General features: G+C 39.7%; 1 protein-coding gene across 2 annotated transcripts in view; it reads left to right on the top strand.

Moving 5' to 3' along the window:
- Positions 1 to 23,896, top strand: part of VCL (vinculin) — a 101,782-nt gene that overhangs the window by 74,582 nt on the left and 3,304 nt on the right. Inside the window, exons 9-21 of one of the 2 annotated variants that reach the window (XM_037497040.2) lie at positions 2,723 to 2,876; positions 3,895 to 4,070; positions 7,054 to 7,244; positions 8,506 to 8,705; positions 10,221 to 10,349; positions 11,247 to 11,396; positions 13,098 to 13,206; positions 14,336 to 14,638; positions 15,894 to 16,018; positions 16,633 to 16,818; positions 19,396 to 19,599; positions 21,523 to 21,726; positions 22,148 to 22,252. In XM_037497040.2, the coding sequence (XP_037352937.1) occupies positions 2,723 to 2,876; positions 3,895 to 4,070; positions 7,054 to 7,244; positions 8,506 to 8,705; positions 10,221 to 10,349; positions 11,247 to 11,396; positions 13,098 to 13,206; positions 14,336 to 14,638; positions 15,894 to 16,018; positions 16,633 to 16,818; positions 19,396 to 19,599; positions 21,523 to 21,726; positions 22,148 to 22,252 (2,236 nt within the window). The remainder of the gene's footprint in view (positions 1 to 2,722; positions 2,877 to 3,894; positions 4,071 to 7,053; positions 7,245 to 8,505; positions 8,706 to 10,220; positions 10,350 to 11,246; positions 11,397 to 13,097; positions 13,207 to 14,335; positions 14,639 to 15,893; positions 16,019 to 16,632; positions 16,819 to 19,395; positions 19,600 to 21,522; positions 21,727 to 22,147; positions 22,253 to 23,896) is intronic. The other variant, XM_037497039.2, reaches the window with a different exon arrangement.

Raw genomic sequence — 23,896 nt, 5'->3', positions numbered from 1 at the left:
AAAATATGTAGATGCATTATAATACAGTTGAAGAAGAATATATATATATATATTTTTAGTTTCTAGCCATAGGCTTATGAAAAGTAAGGGGTAGTGTATAGATATCTTTTATGAAGTATGGGTAGAAAATAGCAAAGAGTGAAAACATTGGAATTATTTCACATCATTGAAAAGATGAATTAAATAGTTATCCTCTAAGTTGGACATCTTTTGAGCTTTTATTACGTCATTATTCTTTCTGTTTCATATCTTTTTTTCACCTACTTTCAATTTTGACTTTTAGACTTTCCTCCCTTTCATTAAATACATATAGTTTGATATTTAGAAAATTTAATACAATATAAGTATCTTTGGAAATCATCCACCGAGTTAATGAAATTCTAAGTGATCCCCATTTTTATGGAATCTTATAGTATGGATATTAAACAAAATTGATGTATGATGAGACACTAGTGTAGATGAAGTTTAACTTTGCTTTGAGAATGTCTTGAAACATCTTGATGTAATTGCAGTATAGAGCATCTCCATACAAATAGCCTGAGTAACACTCCTTGATGTGTTGCCCACCATTATACCTGGCCTCAAATGGATTAACATAATAGATTTAAGTTCTTAGATTGCAGTTCTTAAAGTAGTGGCCCTTAGCCTTTTTTGGGGATAGGTTACTTTTGTAATCTGATAAAAATCTAAAAAGATGCATATAAACTTGCCCTAGCCCTGGAAGCACCAGAGGCTTCAGGTTAAGAGTCTCTTCCTTGAAGGGGAGAAGTAGCAACTTAAATAAATGTGATCCTATTGAGCTCAGTGAGCCTATTTCTCCTGCTGTGAAGCAGTCTCCCCCATCCTGAGCATGACAAGAACTTTAGAGAAAGGACAAAAAGAAGTTCTGTTCCCGTTGGGAGAAATGCCAGTGCAGTTTGACAAGATTCTTGGCTCTCCTAATTTCTCACTGCTGGCCCTTTTGTCCGCAGCCTTTTCACAGTGTGGTAGACAGTTTTCACTTGGAATTCTCAAATACACAGTTGTATGTGTTTAGAGAAAGATGAATTTGAGCAAGAGAATGAGGTAGTTGCTGTATGGGAGCCACCATTAATCTATAAAGAGAAAAGAACTATAGTGAACAACTATGGACCTGTTTCACAGTAGGGCCTTTCACAGTGAAAGATGAGAAAGCTATTTAATCTAGAGGATAAAAAGCTATCTCCCTGTTTATCCTTTCTTAAATATGCCCAACTCTTTAACATTTTAGTTGCTGAAACTAAATTACTATTTCCTCATTGATAGTCTTCTGTTCAATTACCTAGGATTTCTAGGTTGCAAGTATATATTACCCACCCATCCCCCACTATGAGACTCAATAAACTTTTAATGAAAAATTATGCAGTCCATTAATATTTTTATTTTTTCACAGTTTGACTCATCATTTACTAGATTTGAAGAAAAAAAGCAAAATAAAATATAAACAGTATGCTTTTCTTTTTCTTTTTTTTTTAAATAATAAATTTTATTTTTATATTCCCCCATACAACAGTATGCTTTTCTACAAGTCCTTCACTCCTCTGCAATGTAACAGGAAAGCCTCAAGTTCAAGTAACAGAGTATCAATGAATAAATGACAGATTCATACTATTATGAAGAAAAGCAAAGATATTTTGGAATTCATCCTAAAATCAGAAGGATGACCAGCCATGTGATCCTACCAAATGATAAAATTGTCACTCCTGTAACTGTGTTTATCAGGTTGCCTGGAATAGAAAATCTGAGTTTATTAAAGAAAGTAACAGATCTTATTTTGTTATGACTTAGAAAGTCACAAAAGGAAAATAAGTTTCTATTAAATTTCTTACAGTAGTAGCATTCCACTTCTAAGAGCGGAAAATAGAGAAATTAGTTCTTTAGGAACTTGATGGGAAACAATGGTTTCCTGTCACCATTTGTTTTTTATTTCCCTCAGTATTAACTGGTTTTGATATTTATAGATTGCATATGAGTGGATGCTACTCATTTAAGATTATCATTAAGTTTATCATAAAATAATAATAACAATCATAATAATAATTCAATAATAATAGTAGTTATGTAGGTGGACTGCTTTATTGCCAATGAGTTTTCAAGTACATCCTTCTACTTCAAGCCACACTGTTCAGTAAATAGGGCACGTATTGTTACCTGCCCATCCTGCATTTTGTAAATTAGAAAACTGAAACCCAAGGAAGCCAAACGTAGTAAACGGTTGCACAGATCCCAGGAGCCTGAATTGGAACACAGATCTGCTTAGTGTCAGTGTGGTATGCTTTTAATAATACTTTGTGTGCTGCCTCCTGCAACATTTCCAATGTATGTTTGCCTATAAATAAGACAGTCTGATGGGCTGATTATTTCTAAAGTACACATTATTATGATAACAGAACTCTCACAACATATTTCCCTTCTGAAGTTTAGATTTTTTTAATGTAATTATCGCCAAGAAGAAAATCATTATTATTAAAATTTGCAGGCATAGATTAAAGTGGTTATGTGATTCCATAAAGGCAATGTGTATTTTTAAAGTAAAGGAGGAAGTAGATGGTTTGTGTGTTTTGCTTTGTTTTCCTGTTTTCTTGTGCTATCCAAGATTTACCTGGGAAAAGGAAAAAGACAAACACGTAACAAAAACAATTTATTTGCACTTTTAAGTATTAAGTATGAGGAATACAATGACACATCTGTCTGTTTTGTGTAGAGGACAAGGAGCCTCACCCATGGCCATGCAGAAAGCCCAGCAGGTATCTCAGGGGCTGGATGTGCTCACAGCAAAAGTGGAAAATGCTGCCCGGAAGCTGGAAGCCATGACAAACTCAAAGCAGAGTATTGCGAAGAAGATTGATGCTGCTCAGGTAGTAATAGTGATTTCCATGAGGGAAGGGAGATAAAAGAGAAAGAGAAATGGTCCATAAATAAATAAATATTTTCTGCCCTACCCCCTTTTTCCCCTGTCTTCCTTCTACCCTTCCTTCCTCTCATTCACTGTAGGTGGATAACCAGTGTTCTAAATCATGATCTATTCCCAGCAGTTACCATTGTTAACCTTCCCTCCCACCACAGATTTAGACTAATGTTTATCTATATTTTGAATACCTTATTTTGAATACTTCAGTTACTTGAAAGTCAGTACTCTTGAGTACCAAGAGAATCCTAGTTCCTGATATTGATAATAGTTTATCAAAACTGTTCTTCAACTTGAATTGTCAACTTTATTTGGTTATAGCAATGTTAGAGGGTTGAAGTTTTCTGATACTACTCTACTATAACATTATTTTCAAGCATTTCATAAAGAAGCAAATGTTTTAGAAACTGAAGAGTTAAAAAGGTATGATTTATTAAAAAATGAGATAAGGGCCTCCCCAGTGGCACAGTGGTTGAGCGCTGGGTTGCGAAGCTGCCCTCAGCATCTGCAGCGCCGGTTCTATCCCCGGCTGATCACCGGCCCCTGGAGGCGGGTCCCACATGGCGTGCCGCCCTCAGCAGTGTACTTCGGTCCTTCTGCCTGCTCTGCTCCCCCCTCTGGCTTTGGTGAATTCTCTCACCCTCCCTAGCTTCTGACTGTACCCAGTGCTTGTATAAATAAATCTTAAACAAAAAAAACCAAAAAAAAAAAAAAAAAAAAAGGAATGAAATTTGTGATACTGTATTCTAATGGGGATAAAAAAATTTATTTTTAAAAAGATGAGGGATTGATTTGATTTTACCTGAACTAAGAATCTAAGTGAAACAGTAAGGATCAGCATTATAAAAATCAATTACTGGTGTGCCTTATGGTTGCTTTTGAAATATTTCTGGTGGCCTTGTTAAGTTAATAACATGTGGTTCATGAGTACATCACAGCGTGCTTCTTTGCAATTTATATGTATGTAGAATTGGCTTGCAGACCCAAATGGTGGACCAGAAGGAGAAGAACAGATTCGAGGGGCTTTGGCTGAAGCTCGGAAAATAGCAGAATTATGTGAGGATCCTAAAGAGAGAGATGACATTCTGCGTTCTCTTGGAGAAATATCTGCTTTGACTAATAAATTAGCAGACCTACGAAGACAGTATGTATTTAATCCCTCAAATTTAATCTCTCTTTCTTCCCCTAAATTCCATATAAATGCATGTATGATGCTCTTTCATTGTATTTTCATTGATTTTGTGTAACATGGCTAGGTCAGCTATCACTGTTCTGCCATTAACATAACTGAAGTTTAATGACTTATTACTAGCCACATAATTTTTAGTTGATAAATTTGACATTGCTAAACCTTCTTTTTTGAGATTTATGTTTTTAATTTCTAAGCTAGGACTTTCCCTGCTATATCATGTTTAGGGTATATCTTTTATGACATATCTGTGTTCCAGGCATATGACCGATAATGATAATCAAGTGTTCCAGGCATACAAGGAAAATGCTTGTTTGGTTAACTATAGAAAAGGAGTGTGGTAGGGGGTGTGGTGGTGGGTTCGGTGGGTTGAAGCATAAGAAGATGGCTTTATCCTTGCTCAGCAATGTTATTTCTAAATTAGCAATTATAAAAATCCTAAGTACAATATCCTCACCATAGCTTCTCTTCATGGCATTTACTTTGACTACATGGAAAAGAGTCACAGCTTTCTTTTCTAAATAGATTTTTCTCTTAGTAAACACTGCAGCCCATGCTTAAAGAGCATTAAGAAACTTTACAAGGGGGCCTCCCTGGTGGCACAGGGGTTTAAGTCTCAGTGCTATCAAGCTATTGCCAGCCACTGGGGCATGAGCTTGATCCCCTGCCAGGGAGCTAACCAACAGGCACAGCAGACCTCTCCTGTCTCACCCGCTGCTCCCGGCAGCAGTGTATTTCGGTAGTCCACCTGTTCTGCTCCCCACTTTGTCTCTGGTGAATCCTCTCACCTTCCTGCACCTCTGACTTATACCCCAGTTCTTATATGCATAAATAAATAAAAATAATTTTTTTTTTTAAAGAAAAGTTACAATGCCAAAACTGAAAGTTGCTTTTTCTTCATTTCAGTTCTGTACCCACTTCTCCAGGGATAACCATAATCAAGTAGCTTATAAAATCCAACTCTTCATTTAACTTGTATATTTCACTTCCTGTTCTTCTGTGGGAACATGCCTAGTCTTTTTCCAATGAGAGATAATTTAGAATTCCAAGCTTAATTATTTAGGAATCACTGTTTTATGCCCCAAATCTCAAGTAATTTAGGGAGGGAAAACATATAATCTGACAATTGCAAAATATGTCTGTGCAGTTAGGTGAATGTTCGTTAATATAAGCTCATTAATATCACCTATTTACATTCTTATTAGATTTTAAAATACTCGAAGGCAGAGACTTTTGTATTCTCAGGACACTAATACAGTATATTTACATTAGCAAGTACTTGTTTTTTCATAATGAGGGACTTGATGGTAAGAGTGATAATAATAGATGTTCATGTGTAGTCATTCACACCATTACTAATTACTGTAATGTATCTACATCCATATACTCAACCTCCTGGCATCAGGATTAACCATGAGCAAACCTTGGAAAATACTTTTTGTCCAACTTTACAATGGAGAAAATCTAGAAATTTATAATCATAAAGGAGTTTTAAAGGAGCATCTAAATTAGTCATCCTGGCAGATAGAATAATATTTTCATTTTTACAGGTGAGATAGGTGAGATTAACCTAAAGTTTAATTTTCTGTGACTAAGGAGACTGATACATAAAATGGCTCTGACTCTATATGTTCATAATGGTTAGAATCTGAGGTCTTTGAAATAAGGTTTGGGGGCGGTTATCTCCATTTGTGATATAATTGTGGTTGTCTCTACTTCTGTGTTGATGTTCTTGTTGAAGTTTTTTGGTTGCAAGGAACTAATGCAAGTAAAAAAAAGGAGAGGTTTATTGAAAATAAATGGAGACATCTAATCGAACCTGTCAGCTTAAAATATGGACAGATCTTATGACAGCTGAAAACCGCTCTTTCTGTCTTCTCTCTCTTCTATGCCTGTTTCACTCTGTGTGTTGACTTTGGTAGGGTTTTCCATCTTGCTTTGACCTATCATGTCCCAGGTTTAGTATGACTTTCCAGCTCCATATTCCACCACTGCTTGACTCTAGTGTTTTTGAAGTGGATTAAAGACCACCTATCTCAGAATCACCTGGGAAGGTTATGAAAAATACGCACTCCTGGGCTTTACCCTAAACATACTTAATCAGAATGTCTTTTGATGGTGGTTTGACAATATGCATTTGAAAATAATATCCCAGGTGACTTATTCGCACAGCGTTTTAACAACCATCAGAAATGAATTGGGGGTCTTGCCTGACTGTGGGTGTGTTGTGTTTGTGTTAAGTAACCACTCGGTTCAGTCGGTTATAGCAAGAGTTGGGAATTATTTGATACCAATGTAAGGCAATACAATATAGTATCTACATGAGGACTCTTAACATCAGATAGAATTCTAGGTTTGAATCCTGACTCCACCAGAGAAATGATGGAAACTTGGGTAGGTTATCCAAACCTTTTGTGCTTCAGTATTGTGTTTTGAATAAAAATGGGGATAATACTGCTATGTATCCCATAGGGTTGTTGTAAGGATTAAATCATTTAGGAAGTGTTTATTATACCACCTGGCAGAGTTAGGACTCAAAAGATTGAACTATTACTAGTTCTACTACAACTATTCAGTTGCTACTATACAACATAGCTACTTGGGCCACTTACTACCCAAGGGAGAAACTGTTTTCAGGAATGTCAGGCTGAGGGGTCAGCTAACCTCTAGATGACCTATTGAGCTCAGCTTATCAAATGGTTAAACTTGCTTGAGCTAGACCGAGCTGGACTCATATTTAATGTCTTAAGTTAGGCAAAACAATTTGAATTTATATTATTACTTTCTTATTTGAGGGTCAAATAGATCAACTATTCTCTTTTCAACCCACGTTAATAATAATCATTAGCAATTTATCATCTCATTAGCATTAGCATTTAGGTCCTCTCAATATAAATACTGTATGTGTGTGACAGGATGGATGTTTTCTTCTCTGCAGGGGGAAAGGAGATTCCCCAGAGGCCCGAGCATTAGCCAAACAAGTAGCCACAGCCCTGCAGAACTTGCAGACTAAAACCAATAGGGCTGTGGCCAACAGCAGACCCACCAAAGCAGCAGTCCACCTTGAGGGGAAGATTGAGCAAGCACAGCGATGGATTGATAATCCCACAGTGGATGACCGGGGAGTTGGTAAGGCCATCAGTATTCTTAAACCTCATTAAACTGGTCTCAGTGAAAATAAGAAAATTGTTGTTAGAGATTCTGTATCATCTGTAATTAGGTGCAGAAGGGGTTCTTCAGCCACTGATGAGTAAGTTATTCTACACTGTGACTCCATTTCCAAATGGAGCCAGTAAGAGTCATGTGATCTAAATGATTTTTGCCTTGGGCATCATACCATTACCTCTAGAAAACCTGAAATTTTGATTTGGGGGGATTCTAGAAATGAATCAGTAAGAATTTAGGTCATAATATGATAGAAAGTCTGCAGAAGCTGAGAGATCTATTTACTTCATTTGCTGTGTTTGTTGGATAAAAAGATAAGCTTAGGGCCTCCCCGGTGGCGCAGCGGTTGAGCGCTGGGTTGCGAAGCTGCCCGCAGCCTCTGCAGCAGTTCGATCCCCGGCTGCTCCCCGTCCACCGGAGGAGGGTCCCGCATGGCGCGCAGACCGGTCCCGCATGGCGCGCAGACCTCTCCTGCTGCCCGCTGCTCCCCTCAGCAGTGTACTACGGTCCTTCTGCCTGCTCTGCTCCCCGCTCTGGCTCTGGTGAATTCTCTCACCCTCCCACGCTTCTGACTGTACCCAGTGCTTATATAATAAATAAATAAAATAAATCTTAAAAAAAAAAAAAAGATAAGCTTATTAATCAATGATTGCCTGTGTTAGGAAATCAGACAGATGTATAATTTCCTGGGTGAGGAATAAATTGGTACAGATTTTCTGAGTAGCAATTTGGTGTCATATGTTGAGATTTTAAAAAGTTCATACTCACTGACTCAGCAATTTGACTTACAAGGATTTGTTATAAGGAGTTACATCCAAGAATGTATATAAGCAATGTAAATGTTTAATAAAAAGTGGCCAACATTATGGTTAATACTACAACATTGTACATAGGCTTTAGATCGTTATCTTGAAGAATATTTAATGATGTGGAAAAATGCTTGCATTAAAGATGAAGAAGCAATGAATAAAAATTAATGTGTAATAAGATCCCAGTTTTATAAAATTGAAATATATGTGTGTATGAGAGCATGCAGTGCATTAAAAAAGACTGAAGGAAATGTTCAACTGTTATGATTATGGATGATTTAATCTATTTTTATGTATAGATTTCTGCATTTTTTATTGTTAGAAAAATCTAATAATGCTATTATTTACCTTCTGTACTGTTACTGCAGTTGCCTTCTTCAGGTCTATTTGATTTCCATGTTTTCCTTTTGATCCAGGTCAGGCTGCCATCCGGGGGCTTGTGGCTGAAGGGCATCGTCTGGCTAATGTTATGATGGGGCCTTATCGCCAAGATCTTCTGGCAAAGTGTGACATAGTGGATCAGCTGACAGCACAACTGGCTGATCTGGCTGCCAGAGGGGAAGGGGAGAGCCCTCAGGCGAGAGTACTTGCATCTAAGCTCCAAGACTCTTTAAAGGTAGAACTCAGGAACACATATTTTTATACCTGCTATTATTGAAAAACGTGGGTAGGAGAATTTTAAAAAAATACATAATTTCTTGATTCTAGGTAAAGTGAAAAGAGTGTAACCAAAGATATGAGGAAATCTAGAGCTGTGTTAGGAAAAAACTCACCAGTGTGTGTTATAGCAACTAGTTATGTTTCCCAGGTTAACTCAATTAAGAGTACTTTCATACATTTGCTTTATACATGTATTGCCTGTACTTTTATTTAGTTGGTTTTTCTTATTTTGTAAATTTCAGTAAATTTATTTAAAAGAAAACTTCATAGTAATCTTGAAATCATGAGCTTGATGACCAAGTTGTATTTTTTTCTATTATTCTTTAAAAGACATAATTATTAAAGGCATATATCTGTATAACAATTAAAATCATCTCGGGTATCACCAGCTAGTACATGGCACCCACCTTGAGAAACAATGGGGTTATTAAGATTTCTTTGTTTTAATCAAAAAACTAAGGATGCTAACTATAAAAAAAAGAAAGCTAGGGCTTCCCCTGGTGGCGCACCGGTTGAGCGCTGGGCTGTGAGGCTGCCCGCAGCCTCTGCAGCACCAGTTCATTCCCCGGCCGCCGGCGAGGGTCCCACCAAAAAAAAAAAAAAAAAAAAAAGAAGAAGGCTTTTTTATGACTTCTCAGAATCTTTGTTAGGCTCATATTAAGAAATGGATATATGGGGGCCTCCCTGGTGGCGCAAGGGGTTAAGTCTCAGCACTATCAAGCTATCAGCAGCCACTACAGCATGAGGTCAATTCCCACCCAGGGAGCTAACCCACATGGTGCAGCATACCACTCCTGTCTCACCCACTGCTCCCCTCAGCAGTGTATTTCAGTAGATCCACCTGTTCTGCTCCCCACTGTGTCTCTGGTGAATCCTCTCACCCCACATACCCCAATTGGCCTATACCCCAGTTCTTGTATGCATAAATAAAAATAATTCTTTTGAAAAAAAAGGATACATGTATTGGTAATTAAGTTTTTCTAGAAATTCAGTTGAAAAAATCATGTATCAAAAAAAATTCCCATTCTTGATTTCTTTCCTCTCTATATAAGAAAGTGTTTAGAAATTTGGCTTTGCATTGACCAAACAATCCTTAAAGTTTTCTGTGGACATTATCAGGCCCCTTCAGCACTGGGAATTATAAGGAACTCTATCTTGTTTCAGGACTTTCTTTGGGCTGCCTCCATGACTCTCAGTGTCATTTCTTAGAGAACATCAAGAAAGAAAGCAAAGATTTCTTAATTGGGTGAAACAATCTCTGAGGAAATGTGGGACAGGTCTTACTTCTACTAGGCACTAATGTCTTAGAGGGCATTATTGATATCTTAAACTTGTTATATTCTAACTAGTGCTTTTGTACATAGTTAACACCCATTTTTATATGAATAAATGTGTTAGTAAAGTAACATTGGTGAGTTTATGATTTTTGGATGTTTCTGAAGATTTTCACTTGTAAATACTTTCTTTTAAGGATCTGAAGGCCCGGATGCAGGAAGCCATGACTCAGGAGGTGTCAGATGTTTTCAGTGATACCACAACTCCCATCAAGCTGTTGGCAGTGGCAGCCACTGCACCTCCCGATGCACCTAATAGGGAAGAGGTGAGTTTTTGAGTTTTTCTGTTAGCCAGCCATACATGTAAATATACAGAAACACATAGATACACATGCATATGCATATACATTGATTAACTATTTAATGCAAAATGTGATTACAGTGTACCTTCGGGACAGTGGTTGGACAAAGAAGATGGATTCTGTCAGGCAGTACCTGATGTGCACTGTTTAGTACAAACCTGATCCAGTTTTGTTTGGAATACCTTGCTATATATAGCTTTGCATAATATCCCTGTGGGAATAAAACAAACTTTTTTTTTTTTTTTTAATTTGAGAGCTGAATAAATGATTCAGTAGATGGTTTTGCATTTGGGGGTAATAGAAGTCAACCCTCCTTTTCTTTGTGTCAGGCCTGAGTGTGAGCTCCTGTGGCTTTTCACATGAAGGTCAGGGGCAGAATTTTTTTATTAATGGTAATAAGATATGTGAAGAGTGCTATCCTGAGGAGACTAGAAATCAGTTTAGGAATCTGTATTCCAATTCTGTGGTCTGTGATTCTTGGCTTTTAATGCATCCAGCCACCTACACTGAATCCTGAGTAGGCATGTCTGTCGTCTTTAAACTAGAGAATAAGCCTTTTGGGAATTCTTCACATTCTGTGAACTCCTATTGCAGACTACTGTACTTAGATCTGTATGTCCTGTTTGTACTTGGTAAGCACTGGTTCAATTGAAATTCAAGGGTGTATGCTTGTACATGGTACTTATGGCCAAACCTCTGAGGAGATACAGGAGAGCCAAGACTTGGATTTTGACTGTTGTCTTATTAACTAGGGTTTGAAGTCAATTCTGAGGTCTCTGCGGTTGCCCCTGCTTAAGGAGATGCTTTTTCTTAGGCTGCATGACTGAAATAAATTTTCTTACTGTCTTTGTTCTCCTTAAGGTATTTGATGAGAGGGCAGCTAACTTTGAAAACCATTCAGGAAGGCTTGGTGCCACAGCAGAGAAGGCAGCTGCTGTTGGAACTGCTAATAAGTCAACAGTGGAAGGCATCCAGGCATCAGTGAAGACAGCCCGAGAACTCACACCCCAGGTTGGGTTGCTCATTTTTCATTATTTCAATATCTATAATATAGTATTTAATAGAGAAGGCTAATTATAGAAAAAAATTAATATATTTTTGAATAGTTGCTATAAAATATTATTTAAAAATATTCATAATATCAAATTTATTTTTTTATCATTTGAATTTCTTACAGTGACCATAGGTTTAGTTTTAAAAGTAGAAAAACCTTATAGAGCAAATGCTCCATTCCCATATATATAATTAGGGAAATATTTGGATAATCATGAGAGTTTATTTTTTATTTTATTGCTTATGCTTTTTACCACATCTTTTTGAGGGTATTTTTTAAAAATTCACTTGTGTCCATAATTTGTTTCCTTTTTCTGCTTAATTGGATAACCAAGATAAAGCTAGTATGCTGTCAACAGTATATTGGAAAAGCAGGAATTGCAGTTCTAATAGGCAATAGATGTTCTTAAAAATATCAGTTCAACACATTCAGTACAATGTTTTCTTCTAATCAAATTATAGAAAGTTTATTATTTTTTATTATTTACTCAGTAAATATATATTGCATATATGTAATACATTAGGAACTGTGCTAAACTTTTTACAAATCTTTACAAATCTGTGATACTGGCTCTGGTAGCAACTTGTGGGGAGAGTTAGGGGAAATAAGTGTATCTCCTAATTTTTCAACTTTTGCTCTGAAGATGATATGTTAACAAGTTAGGTTCTCTGAAAAGTCACACTTGCTCAATTAAAAAAAAAACTTCCATAAAATATGAACATGTCTAACATTCTTTAATAATTTCCATTAAAAATAAAGCATCAAAACAGGATTTCTGTTATAAAATAGATTTTTCATAAAAAAGAAAAAAAGCTAGACTTAATACACCAACTATGGAAAGAACAAGGACTTCAGAGATGGATCTGGATTTGAATTCTCTGTGACATTAGAGATAATTCCTTTTTTTTTTTTTTTTTTTGTTGGACCTTCTCCCGTAGCCGGGGAAGGAACTGGCACTGCAGAGGCTGTGGGCAGCCTTGCAGCCCAGTGCTCAACCGCTGCGCCACTAGGGGAGGCCTGAGATAATTCCTTCTTAATGGATTGTTTTGAAGATTAAGAGAATGTGTGTATGGCTTACACCATATACTCAGTAAATATTAGCACCTTCTCTAAGTGCTGTAACTGACTAACTGGGAGGTCTTGAGCAAGTCACTTAAATTTTCTGAGTCTTGGTTTTTGCATCTGTAAAGTGATTGATTACCTGTCCTGTCTCTTTCATAGGGTTATTGTGAGACTGATATAGTAAGATAATGTGAAAACACTTTGTTGACTGTAGACAGTTATTTTTTAAATAAATCTCCATAAATCAGTTTTGAGTAATTTGTACAATTTTTTTATGGTGCTTTATTAAGATAGATGACTTGATACCCAGGGCTTAAAAAAGGTTTGTTTTAGTATGATCCTGAACTATCATGTAAACATTCACTTCCTTTGTTACTTTTTTACCTTCTTAAAATCAGACTGTGACCAAAAAGCCTTTTGCTAGGGCTCATTGGAGCAACTGTTTTTAAGACCCAAACTAATGTGGTCTGAAAAGAAACTTGCCCATTTTTGGCTTTACAGTGCCATCTGTAGGTGAAGAGGAGGAAGCTTCGTTGAAGATTTGTCTTTGCGTGGGAGGGTGCTCCAGAGTTTAAAGGTGGTTTTATCATTGCCAGGTCGTCTCAGCTGCCCGCATCTTACTTAGGAATCCTGGAAATCAAGCTGCTTATGAACATTTTGAGACAATGAAGAATCAGTGGATCGACAATGTTGAAAAAATGACAGGTAGAGTTGTGTGCAAAGTTCTTATTGTCTAATCCATGAGGAATGAGTTCGGAGAAACTCGAGTAGGACTGGTTATATTACTCAGCTATAACTGGATAATGGGACCGTCATGTGCTCGGCAGTGTATGTGGCCCTGATTAAGGCTGCTGAGCAGCGGTGGCTTCTCATTCAAGCCTTGCAACTTTGTCTGAAGAGAGACTCTGTGAGTCTCTTTTATTTCAGTGCTGCCCTCCCAGTGTGATGTTTATTGTTACAGCTCCTGTCTTCTCTTTGAATAGTGTCTTTGCTCAGTTTGAGCCCAGAGTTTGGTTTCAGAGGCTGGGAGGCGGTGTTTGTGGATACAGTAAGTGTTCCTGTCATTTTCAGTGGGCTCACATTTCAAGGAACTACAATAGCTACCATTTAATCCAGCTTGTCTCAGCGTTTCCTCCAACATATCAACTACGTAGTTTTTTGTTTTTTTTTTCCCTAAAAAAGGAGAAACCAACCACCAACAAACCTCTGTCTGTGCAATTGAAGTAGCACCTCTGAATCTTATTCTTTCTCTGTGAAGGGAGGGCTAGGATTAGAGGGAAGAAATAAGGAATGTGAGCTCTTTGACTTCCCTGCAGAACCTGCAGTGACAGGGGTCCATAGCAGCCGGAGATGAAAGTGGAGTTACGAAAGTGTCTGAAGAGAGGTAACAGAAACAAGAAACAGGCCTTTAGGGTTATTGGAATCCTCTGTGTGGCTCATCTTGGACATTACAAGTAGCCAAAAAAGCAACAGATGGTTGGGGAGTGAGATGGGAGGGGAGAAAATGTTATTAACAGATAATGATGCAGTGAAGGTTTCAGACATAATCCTTGTTTCCTCCCGATGTCGCATTTCTGGTTGTCTGTTATAGATACAAGAAGGCCAGTGACCACAGTTGGGATAAATGCTGTGAGTGTATCTGGCCTCCTGGGTTATATCCTCATATTTTTTTACTATAGTATTGACCTAAAAGCTTTTGTTTGCATAAGAAGGGCTTTGAACTAAAGCGAATTCTGGGTGTTGTACTTTCACATGAAGAACTTGAGCGAACAAGAGTTTGGAGTCTCTCTCCCTCTAAAATAGAAATTAAATTCCATTTTTGTTCTCCCCACAGGGCTGGTGGACGAAGCCATTGATACCAAATCTCTGTTGGATGCTTCTGAAGAAGCAATTAAAAAAGACCTGGACAAGTGTAAAGTAGCCATGGCCAACATTCAGCCTCAGATGCTGGTGGCTGGGGCAACCAGCATTGCTCGTCGGGCCAACCGAATCTTGCTGGTGGCTAAGAGGGAGGTGGAGAACTCTGAGGATCCCAAGTTCCGTGAGGCTGTGAAAGCTGCTTCTGATGAATTGAGCAAAACCATTTCTCCAATGGTGATGGATGCAAAGGCTGTGGCTGGAAACATTTCCGACCCTGGTAAGCAGTGCATGGTGTGGCTCACCTTAGTTGAGAGGTTAACTCAGGAAACTAAGAGGATAGGGAGAGAATATGTATCCCAAAATCACCACATACAAAATTTAGAAGCAAAAACCACAGCTGCTTCAAGTTTAAGAATGAAAGATTAATCTTTCACCATCACCCGAAAATCGGGTAGAATATTTTCTGCAATATAGCCAGATTTAAGTTTCTCTGCCTAGCTTCTCTGTTTGCTTGCTTGCTTTCCTTTTTTCTTCTTTTTCAGTTGATTACTATTAGTTTATCTCTCTGCTTTCTTTATGTTGTCTAAACAGCTCTTCATCCTTTTTTGTCATTATTTTAGAAATTTCTCAAAAGATACACAGTAACTAGTTTACCAACTATTTAACTTCTGTAACTGGCAGAACTCCTATTCTGCTTTTTAAAAGTGATTTTCTTTATGAGATGGTCTCTGTTTCTGTCAAATCTAGAGGTGTTTAAATTGACCAGTGGGCCTCCTAGGTGGTTATCCTGGTCCTATACCAAAGAATCTGGACTTTTATTAGCCGAATAATGATCTAGTTTTCAGTACTATTAAAGATGTTACCACTCATTTGCTTGGAAACATCTGTATTCCTTCCTATTCTGAGCATCCAATGTTTCTTGTCTTATTTTATGAGTAGAATCCACTCAATATATTGAGTGGAAGAAGGAGATGCATCCACGACCCAGGCAGAATCTTGTTAGCATCTATCAGCACTAAGAATATTCTCGGTTTCCTAATTGGAGTTTCTAATAATTTGAGGAGATTCCTGTATTCTAGGTGGCTAGAAACAGTAGCAGCATTTAAACGTAAGGGTTAATATGTTGAATGCCAAGTAGAGCAGAGTAGGGAGAAAGGTGAGAAGCATTCAGGGAATGTATGCTTGATCTGAAACTAACATCTGTCCTTTTGGGCAGGCTTATCTGTTGACTGCTTCATCATAGGAGAGGTGATGAAGACCTATCTGTATCCAAGTGTTCACACTCAGGGAATGTCCTGAGTACTTGTTATTGTATAGGCAAGGAGCCACCCTGAGCACCACAGGAAACAGCTGGTTTGTAGCCTCAGGGTATCTGCCCTGTCTTTACCTTCTCTCCCCTTTAATCACTACCTGTGAGGCTTACTGGCAGCTTCACATCCAGCTTTTGTTAATGGAACCAGTTCTTCTGCTGGACAGAGAGTGCTCCAGGGCAGTAAGCTGCCCAACTGAAAGTGAGGGTGTCTTGTCTTTAGGCCTGCAGAAGAGCTTCCTGGACTCTGGATATCGGATCCTCGGAGCTGTGGCTAAGGTCAGAGAAGCCTTCCAACCTCAGGAACCTGACTTCCCGCCTCCTCCACCAGACATTGATCAGCTCCGTGTAAGTAAATTCAGAGAGATGGTGAGAACTGAGTAGCGCGTTGCTGGGACTGTAGAAAGAGAGAGGTAGGCTTTTACTTGAAGCTTAGTCATAATTACAACTTGATTTTCACTCATGAATGTAGCATAATCCTAACTAACTGCTTTTGCATGGAGTGGACTGGGTAGGTGTTGACTTGCTGTAATGGGGAGTGGCTGGAGCAGAGATTTAAAAAGTAGAATCAAGATCAAAATCATTTGGTCTAGCTACCTCTCATGGTCAGATGAGGAACCTGAGGCCCAGGGGAGAAGTTACTTGCCTAGACAGTTACCGTCTCATCAGAATCAGGAGCAGAACTTGGGTCTGTGGGAATCTTCTTTGAGAATCTTTGATTTGGTTGTGCTATGCATGACTTCCTGGGATATGACCAAAACAGTAGCTGCTAGCTCTTAGAGAAAGAGGAAGAAAATATGCTTCTGTTGAGATTAAAGTAGTTGGTCCTTGTGCTCAGCGTGGGTGGTCTTACATGGAGTGAATGTGGGTGGCTTTCTGGGGAAGTTTTTTAGAGGAAAGGAATGAATTCCAAGGGGAAGTTTTTCCTAGAGCTTTACTTAAAACCTGATATTCATTCCTAGTTGACGGATGAGCTTGCTCCTCCCAAACCACCTCTGCCTGAGGGTGAGGTCCCTCCACCCAGGCCTCCACCACCAGAAGAGAAGGATGAAGAATTCCCTGAGCAGAAAGCTGGGGAGGTGATTAACCAGCCAATGATGATGGCTGCCAGGCAGCTCCATGATGAAGCTCGCAAATGGTCCAGCAAGGTAAGTAATGAAGCTTTTCTTGCTGAGAAAGGATGAACCATGCACCTAGCTAAGAAAGAAGGGATCTCCTCATTGCTTTGATTCTATTGTTGCCAATAGCATGATCCCCTTCCTTCTTGTTAGTTTAACGAGAAGTTTCTGGTGCTTGATGGTTTCTCCTGCTGGCAGCGAAAGTGAGCGCTAGGATGCCTGTGGTTGGGGAGGAGGGTTCCTTTCCTCTGTCCATTAGCCTCCCTGACTCTGGACATTTGGAGTCTTAGAAGTTGCTTTTCTCTTGGGATTGCTGACCGTTTTTTGATGCTCTCTTGCTAATTATCAGCACTCTAAACTTGAAACTGTCTTCTGTGGGCTCTGCTACAGCTAGATGAAATGTTTGCATCTTCCTGTTTTTTTCATAGAAGCTGTGTGCTTTGTCCTTTTCTGAGAATCATCCTATCCCTCAACTCAAGATAACTCCAGTATAACTCCAACTCAACAAGTCTCAAACTTTAAAATTAATGTGGTTGGTGAAAATTTGGATGCTGTAGCAGTCATGCCCTGTGAATGACTTTGGCCTGTTTTCCCCTAAATGATGCAAAGTGAATGGTAGCTTTTTTTTAGATAAGAGTTAAATGTTAATACTAACTTTGCAATGAAATGTAGTTCCAGCTCAGTTCTAAACTTTCAAATATGACCTTTAATCTTTATTCCCACTATTTGCCTTTGTTCTTTTCACAGATTCAGAGGTCTCAGTCTCTTGTAGTGACTGGGAAATTGACCTTGGTTTTTTAACTGTGTTTTTTTGTTTTTTTTTTTGAGCCATTTACTGTAAGCCCAGGTTCTAAAAAGGAATGATGTTGGATTTGACTGTGGAATTACTTGTAATCATATCTTTCCAATGGGGGCATGCACATCCCTAGGACCATTAGCAGAGTCCCATGGGGAGTGGAGTAGGAATGAGAATGAAGGTTAAATTTAAAGGTAATTTAAATTTCATTATGATAAATGTGGCTCCATTATGCAGAATAGAAAGCATATATGAATTATAAAGATAAAACTTAAGAGGCTGACAGCATTGGCCTATTTATTTACTCCACCCTGCCATTTGTGGCCAGAATGTTTAGGTTTGGTTGTCTCTGGAAGTTGGGAGCATCACAGGACACTGAAGTCAGGAGCTACTTGAACCATGTGTATGTGGGGGTTGGGAGGTGGCGGCGGTGGTATGTGTTTGTGTATCTCTCAGTCAGTTTGTCTTTGAACAGTTTGGGGGTCTGAATCCCAACACCAGTGAGCTGGCCTTTCCTCTAATCGGATGAGTCCTGGTTGAAACAGAGTTTAGGTGAAAGGATTTGGATGGTATCTGTATCCCTTATTGGCCCTGAATCCTCCAACTTCTGTTTGGAGACTGGCTTCCTGTGCAGGATAAACTCTTAAGGAATGATGGCAATCTCAAATGAAATTCCACACAAATTCCTGCTGCTTCTTGGTTAGTGATATATTTGATGTAAAGAACTTGTGTTCACTTGCCTTATATAGTTTGGTTTCATTGAGGTAACTTTTATTTGCTTTGTTTGGTTGTTTTCAGCAGCTAACCCCTACCTCCCACCCCTCACTGGCTCTTGTCCTGGCCTTTTAGAATCTCTATCCCAGGTATTAAATTCTCTCCCCCTAGTGAACCTGTTCTCTCATGGGCACTTATTTGGGTATCTTTGAGCTCAGCTCAGTCAGTTGCCAAGTTCATGTGTTATCTGTGAATTATTTAAGTTTGGGGTAAGTGAGAATTTTATTTTGCAATGGAAGAAACTAGAGTGTACACAATGACAGCTTCTTGAGCCTGTATTAGCAATGGATGTAATATCAGGTTGTAGAAGTATTGTTTTTGCAGACCTTGATGGGCTAGAGAGAGCTGGTATTATTTTTTCCTAAAAGGTAAACAGGTTTAGGTGTCTTTTGGAAATGGGTTATTGGGGAGTACTTGATAAATCCTCTTCACCCACAATTGTGTTTGATATCTGTTACCTCCGTGTATTAAATTCTGGGTCTTTCAACTCCCAAAGGAAATGATAATGTGCATCTACAGAACTGATCTAAGTCACTTCCTGTCTCCAGGAAGATGTAGAATAGTGTCCATATGAACCAGCAGGGTGTTCACTTTGTTATATTCAAAACAAACTCTGTTGGTTGCATTAGCTTTTCCCCAGTGGACTCCTTTTAAAGGTAACCAGCTACTATTATTTGGTTGTTTGGCTCCTGAAAATGTTGTCATAAAAATTACTCTTGGCAAGCTTAACTTTGGTAGTAAGTGTATAAAAAAAAAAAAAATGAATGTCACTTGCTTTCTTGGTATAAATGTTTCTCCAGAAAATCTTTTTTAATGGGAAGCCTCTTTTCTTCACTTACTGTGAATGGGGTGACTTGGGCTGGAGGCTGAGAAACCCTTTTGCGGAGTTTGGTTCATCTGGCTCCTGGAGAATATGTCATTTTCTTTCCTATTCTAGACAAGCTTTGGTTACTAAAACAGCTGACGCTCAGTTTCGCAATTCCTACTGCTCTTACTAACACTATCCCTGTTTCTCATCCTTCCCGCCATCGACAAAGCCGGGTATTCCAGCCGCTGAGGTGGGTATAGGTGTTGTGGCAGAGGCAGATGCGGCCGATGGTGTTGGGTTCCCTGTCCCCCCTGACATGGAAGACGATTACGAACCTGAGCTGCTGTTAATGCCATCCAATCAGCCGGTCAACCAGCCCATTCTGGCCGCGGCTCAGTCATTGCATCGGGAAGCCACCAAATGGTCTAGTAAGGTACTGATTAGCACCCTTGATTGGGGCTGCTCCAAATGCATCCGGCCATGTGCAGCCTTGACACGTTGCATCACTCATGATCTGTGCGGGTCCTGTGAGTCTGAGCAGGGCGGGCATCTGTCTGCACCTTGTTGTTAGGACTGGCTTCACAAGTTTGATAGGTCTGCTAATGCCAGATTAATTGAATTGCATTTCTGTTTGAGACTAGAAAAGGATGGGGGCACTTTTTGAAAGGAATCCTTTTCTTGCCAACCTTGTAGCCATTGTTGGAACCTTAAACCCCTTGGGAAGCTGTGGATGCATCTCTCAATGACTTTCAGGTCAGGAACATTGTAGACCATTATTAGGTCACCTGGCCTGACCATTGAGCTTTGCTTGCCCCCCTGCTCCCCTGTTGACTTCTCTGATGGCTCAGGCAGAGTTGATCAGGGTGAGAAGCAGCTTTATATAGAAGGGTCTCTAGGAAAGAACTGCTTGCTGCCCTGCACTTGGCTGTGTGGCAGATGCTGCTGGCCTTTATGGGAGCCCACAGGGAAGGAAGCTTCACTGGCTGCTTGTCCAGGTGTTTCAGTGGGAGGGAGTGGGGGGACCACTCAAGGCTGCAAGACAGGTAACAACAGCGCTTTGGCCTTGGGGACTAAGCCAAGGCTAGTTTCAGGAGTGGAAGATGGGTAATCACTTGTTTCCCTGTTGAAGATGGCATGTTACAAGAAGGGTTTCAAGAGTGATGGGTGATACTAACCCAGGCACTATACCATCTTCTAACCAAGGTCCTAAAGTCCTGGAAGAGGTGGGCCCAGATGGCCTTGTCTAATATACCTTTTGCCTCATGACTCCTTCCCAAACCTGTGTTCTGTCTGGTCTCCAACGATTGCCTGAGATGTTACATGCCTTCCAGCATAAACCATCAGCCACTTCACGGTGCCTGTGGAGGTCTCTCACAGAGCACCCTGCAGCGGCATGGTCTGCGTATGCCTCACTGCATCGTACAGAAATTAAAAAGCATGAGGGGAAAAATGAGTAGGATCCGATCTTTTAAATAGTTTTGAACATTTCAGTTATCTTTGGTTATTATCAGTCCAAAGATGAGCCTTTTTTAAGGCATAATGTTAAATTATGACTATTATGAGGGTTTTAATGAACCAAAATGCCTAATCTCAGGTAAACTGATGTTAATTGGCTTGGGAGTTTCATTTACAGCTCGACTCATGATTTTTTGTTTTCCTGATACCTCCTCTGGTATCCTCTTAGCTAGAGATTCCTTTATTTGAAGGAAAAGCTTAAAGGACAGAAGAATTAATTCTTGGCCTTTTTAAAATGTGAAAAATTAACATAGCATGTTCCTTTAGGGTGACAGGACAAACAAGAGGTGGTAGAGGGAGGATGGGAGTAGTGTATGTTAGACAATGTTTTTCTCACCGAGCCTGATAATAGTTATTTGGAGTTTTAAATTCTAGCTCAGCAGTACAGTGCTTGGTTCCTATTTGTAACAAGGGTTAGGATGAAGATGATGATTTCAGCATCTGGAAAGTCTCCTCTGTATTTTTCCCCTCAGGCCAGCTCTACTGCCTTGTCCATATAAAAGGAAAATGCCTATTTAACTAACTTCTTGGCCTTGTCCCCACTTTATTGAATGATTAACCTGGAGATGCTTAAATGCTTGTTCAGTGCTGTGACTGGCGTGCACATGTTGACTGATCTTCCTTTTTTCAGGTGATCTCTCTCTGGGGGCAAGTACCCTGTCTCATTCTTCTCTCCTGTGCTGTCTGTATCACTTAAGAACAGTCCTTTTATCCTCTTCTCATCCTTCTAGAAGGCTACTAGATCAGCAGGCTCCTTCCCTTCTTTGCTATACTTCTACTTCCTCCCCTAAGTTGTCCAGAGCGTGGGCTGAGCTCTCACTGTATCTTTGCTTTTCTCTAGGGCAATGACATCATTGCAGCAGCCAAGCGTATGGCTTTATTGATGGCTGAGATGTCTCGGCTGGTAAGAGGGGGCAGTGGCACCAAGAGAGCACTGATTCAGTGTGCCAAGGACATCGCCAAGGCCTCAGATGAGGTGACTCGGTTGGCCAAGGAAGTTGCAAAGCAGTGCACAGATAAGCGGATTAGAACCAACCTCTTACAGGTACTCAGATATGTGTGTGTGTGTGTGTGTGTGTGTGTGTGTGTGTGTGTGTGTGCGCGAGAGAGAGAGAGAGAGAGAGAGAGAGACAGAAGAGCAGGAGACAGAAAACTGGGTGATCAAAGATGTATTTCTAATGGGAAGAAATAGCAGATAAAGACAATACATATGTATTTTGGAAAGACAATTCAGGAATGTTTATTTCCTAAGCATATGAAATAAATTTAGTGCTTCCACTCTTGGACAAAGGGACTATACTAGCCCTGAGGAAAAGCGGGTGGAATCCTGATGTTAGGGAGTGCCTTCTGCATGCCAGAATACTGTATTCCCAGAGCATTGGGAACACAGAGGTGGGTAAGTCTTGTGTTCAAGAGACTTGTGGGCAAGAAAAACTGAAGCATCCTAAATTAAAATTTCTCTGTAGGTATGTGAGCGGATCCCAACCATTAGCACCCAGCTCAAAATTCTGTCCACAGTAAAGGCCACCATGCTGGGTCGGACCAACATCAGCGATGAGGAGTCTGAGCAGGTATGTGTCTGTTGCTACTTGCTTTCGAACAGGCAACTTCTGTGCTACTTTATAGCAATTTAATTCAACTTTGAGGAAATTTTACCTGTAAACTGAGTATTCTATATGTGAGATAGATTCAGGGGAGTAACTGTGGAGAAACACATCAGAGATTTGGAAGAGGGGAATAAAGGTCTTGTGTAACTTTTGTCATTTTACAGATAGGAAATTGAGGCTCAGGGAAGTTAAAGGCCTTAACCAGTAGCAGTTAGGACTTCATTTGAAATAGGTGTTGCTGTCTCGAGGTATCCAGTGCCTGTTCACTCCTACCCACTCTTTGTTTTTGGCTACAGGGAATTTTTGCTTCATAATTCTCTGGTGTATCAGAGAGAATGAACAGTGCAGGCTTTTCAGGGGAATGAGGTAGTTAAGCTTGTGCTAAATGACCACTCAAAGCAGGTGCTTTCCTTTTGGTTACTTTGACAAAGATTGAGAGGGTAGTGGGAAGGTTCTCTGAAGTGAAGCTTCTTGTTTGTACCTTGGTAACCACTTCTTGGAGTTTGTCCTTCCTCTCCTCCTGGAAACATGGCCCAGTTCTTTCTGAAAACACTCATTTAAGCACACGTTTCCTCTTATCTCCTCTGTAGTAGATCCTGCTGAACTAGACTACCAATTTCTTTTTAGGTAGGTAGCACATTTTTTTTTGTGGCTCTATCCAGACAGGGCTCATTATAAATGAGGGGTGTATGTAGCACTGTACTAGGTTTTAGGCAGGTTAAAAAGCCATGATTCTCCCACCCACCACCCTAGGAACTTGCATAGTTTGTGAGACCATTTCTGATGGCTAGGCCAGGAGGCAGAGGGACACTGCAGAGGAGATAGGATAGTGCCCTTCTGGGTGCCTGAAGTAGTGCTGCTTTCACTACCATGTTTTAATCCAATAGCTTTCACCCCTTACTCTCGCTTCTCTTAAACCAAACTAAGATTTTTACCCCCAACTTGCATGTATTATAGGCAGGGTTTAGGTGTGGGCTATTTTCTGTCATGTGACTCTTTCTGCCCAAAGAAAAGGAGGTAGAAAAAACATGGAAGTAAGAAGAATATGTCAGAGTTTTGGGTCTTATCGTTTAATTAACCATTAACCAACAAAAGTGTATCCTTGGAATATATACTATGTTCCATTAAATATTCCAGTGAGGCCTCCCTGGGGTTAAGACACAGAGCTATGAAGCTATCCACAGCCACTGCAACACAAGTTTGATCCCTGGCCAGGAAGGTGACCCACATGACACAGCAGACCTCTCCTGACTCGCCTGCTGCTTCCCTCAGCAGTGTGTTTCAGTCAGTCCCCCTATTCTGTTCCCCACTCTGTCTGGTGAATCCTCTCATCCTTCACACCTCTGGCCTGTACCCTAGTTTTTGCATGCATAAATCTTTTAAAATAAATATTCCAGTTTAAAAAAGGTAGAAATTGACAGCTGTTAGAGTGGGGAAAAAATAGGACTGCAAGTCAGAGTACCAGTGTGATCCCTGGTGTGTTGGTTTGTATGTTTAGAATATTTACTTATTTAGATTCTCATGGACTTATAAGGTCATTAGTTTATTTGGCTATTTTTTAGTCAGTTGGTTAACTAATTAATTACCTCCTATGTGCCAGGTTCAATC

The sequence above is a fragment of the Talpa occidentalis genome, unplaced genomic scaffold (genome assembly GCF_014898055.3).
Source record: "Talpa occidentalis isolate TD23 unplaced genomic scaffold, MPIMG_talOcc4v2.1 talOcc4.8, whole genome shotgun sequence".
Lineage (NCBI taxonomy): Eukaryota > Metazoa > Chordata > Mammalia > Eulipotyphla > Talpidae > Talpa > Talpa occidentalis.
This window is presented reverse-complemented; position numbering and strand designations above follow the sequence as displayed.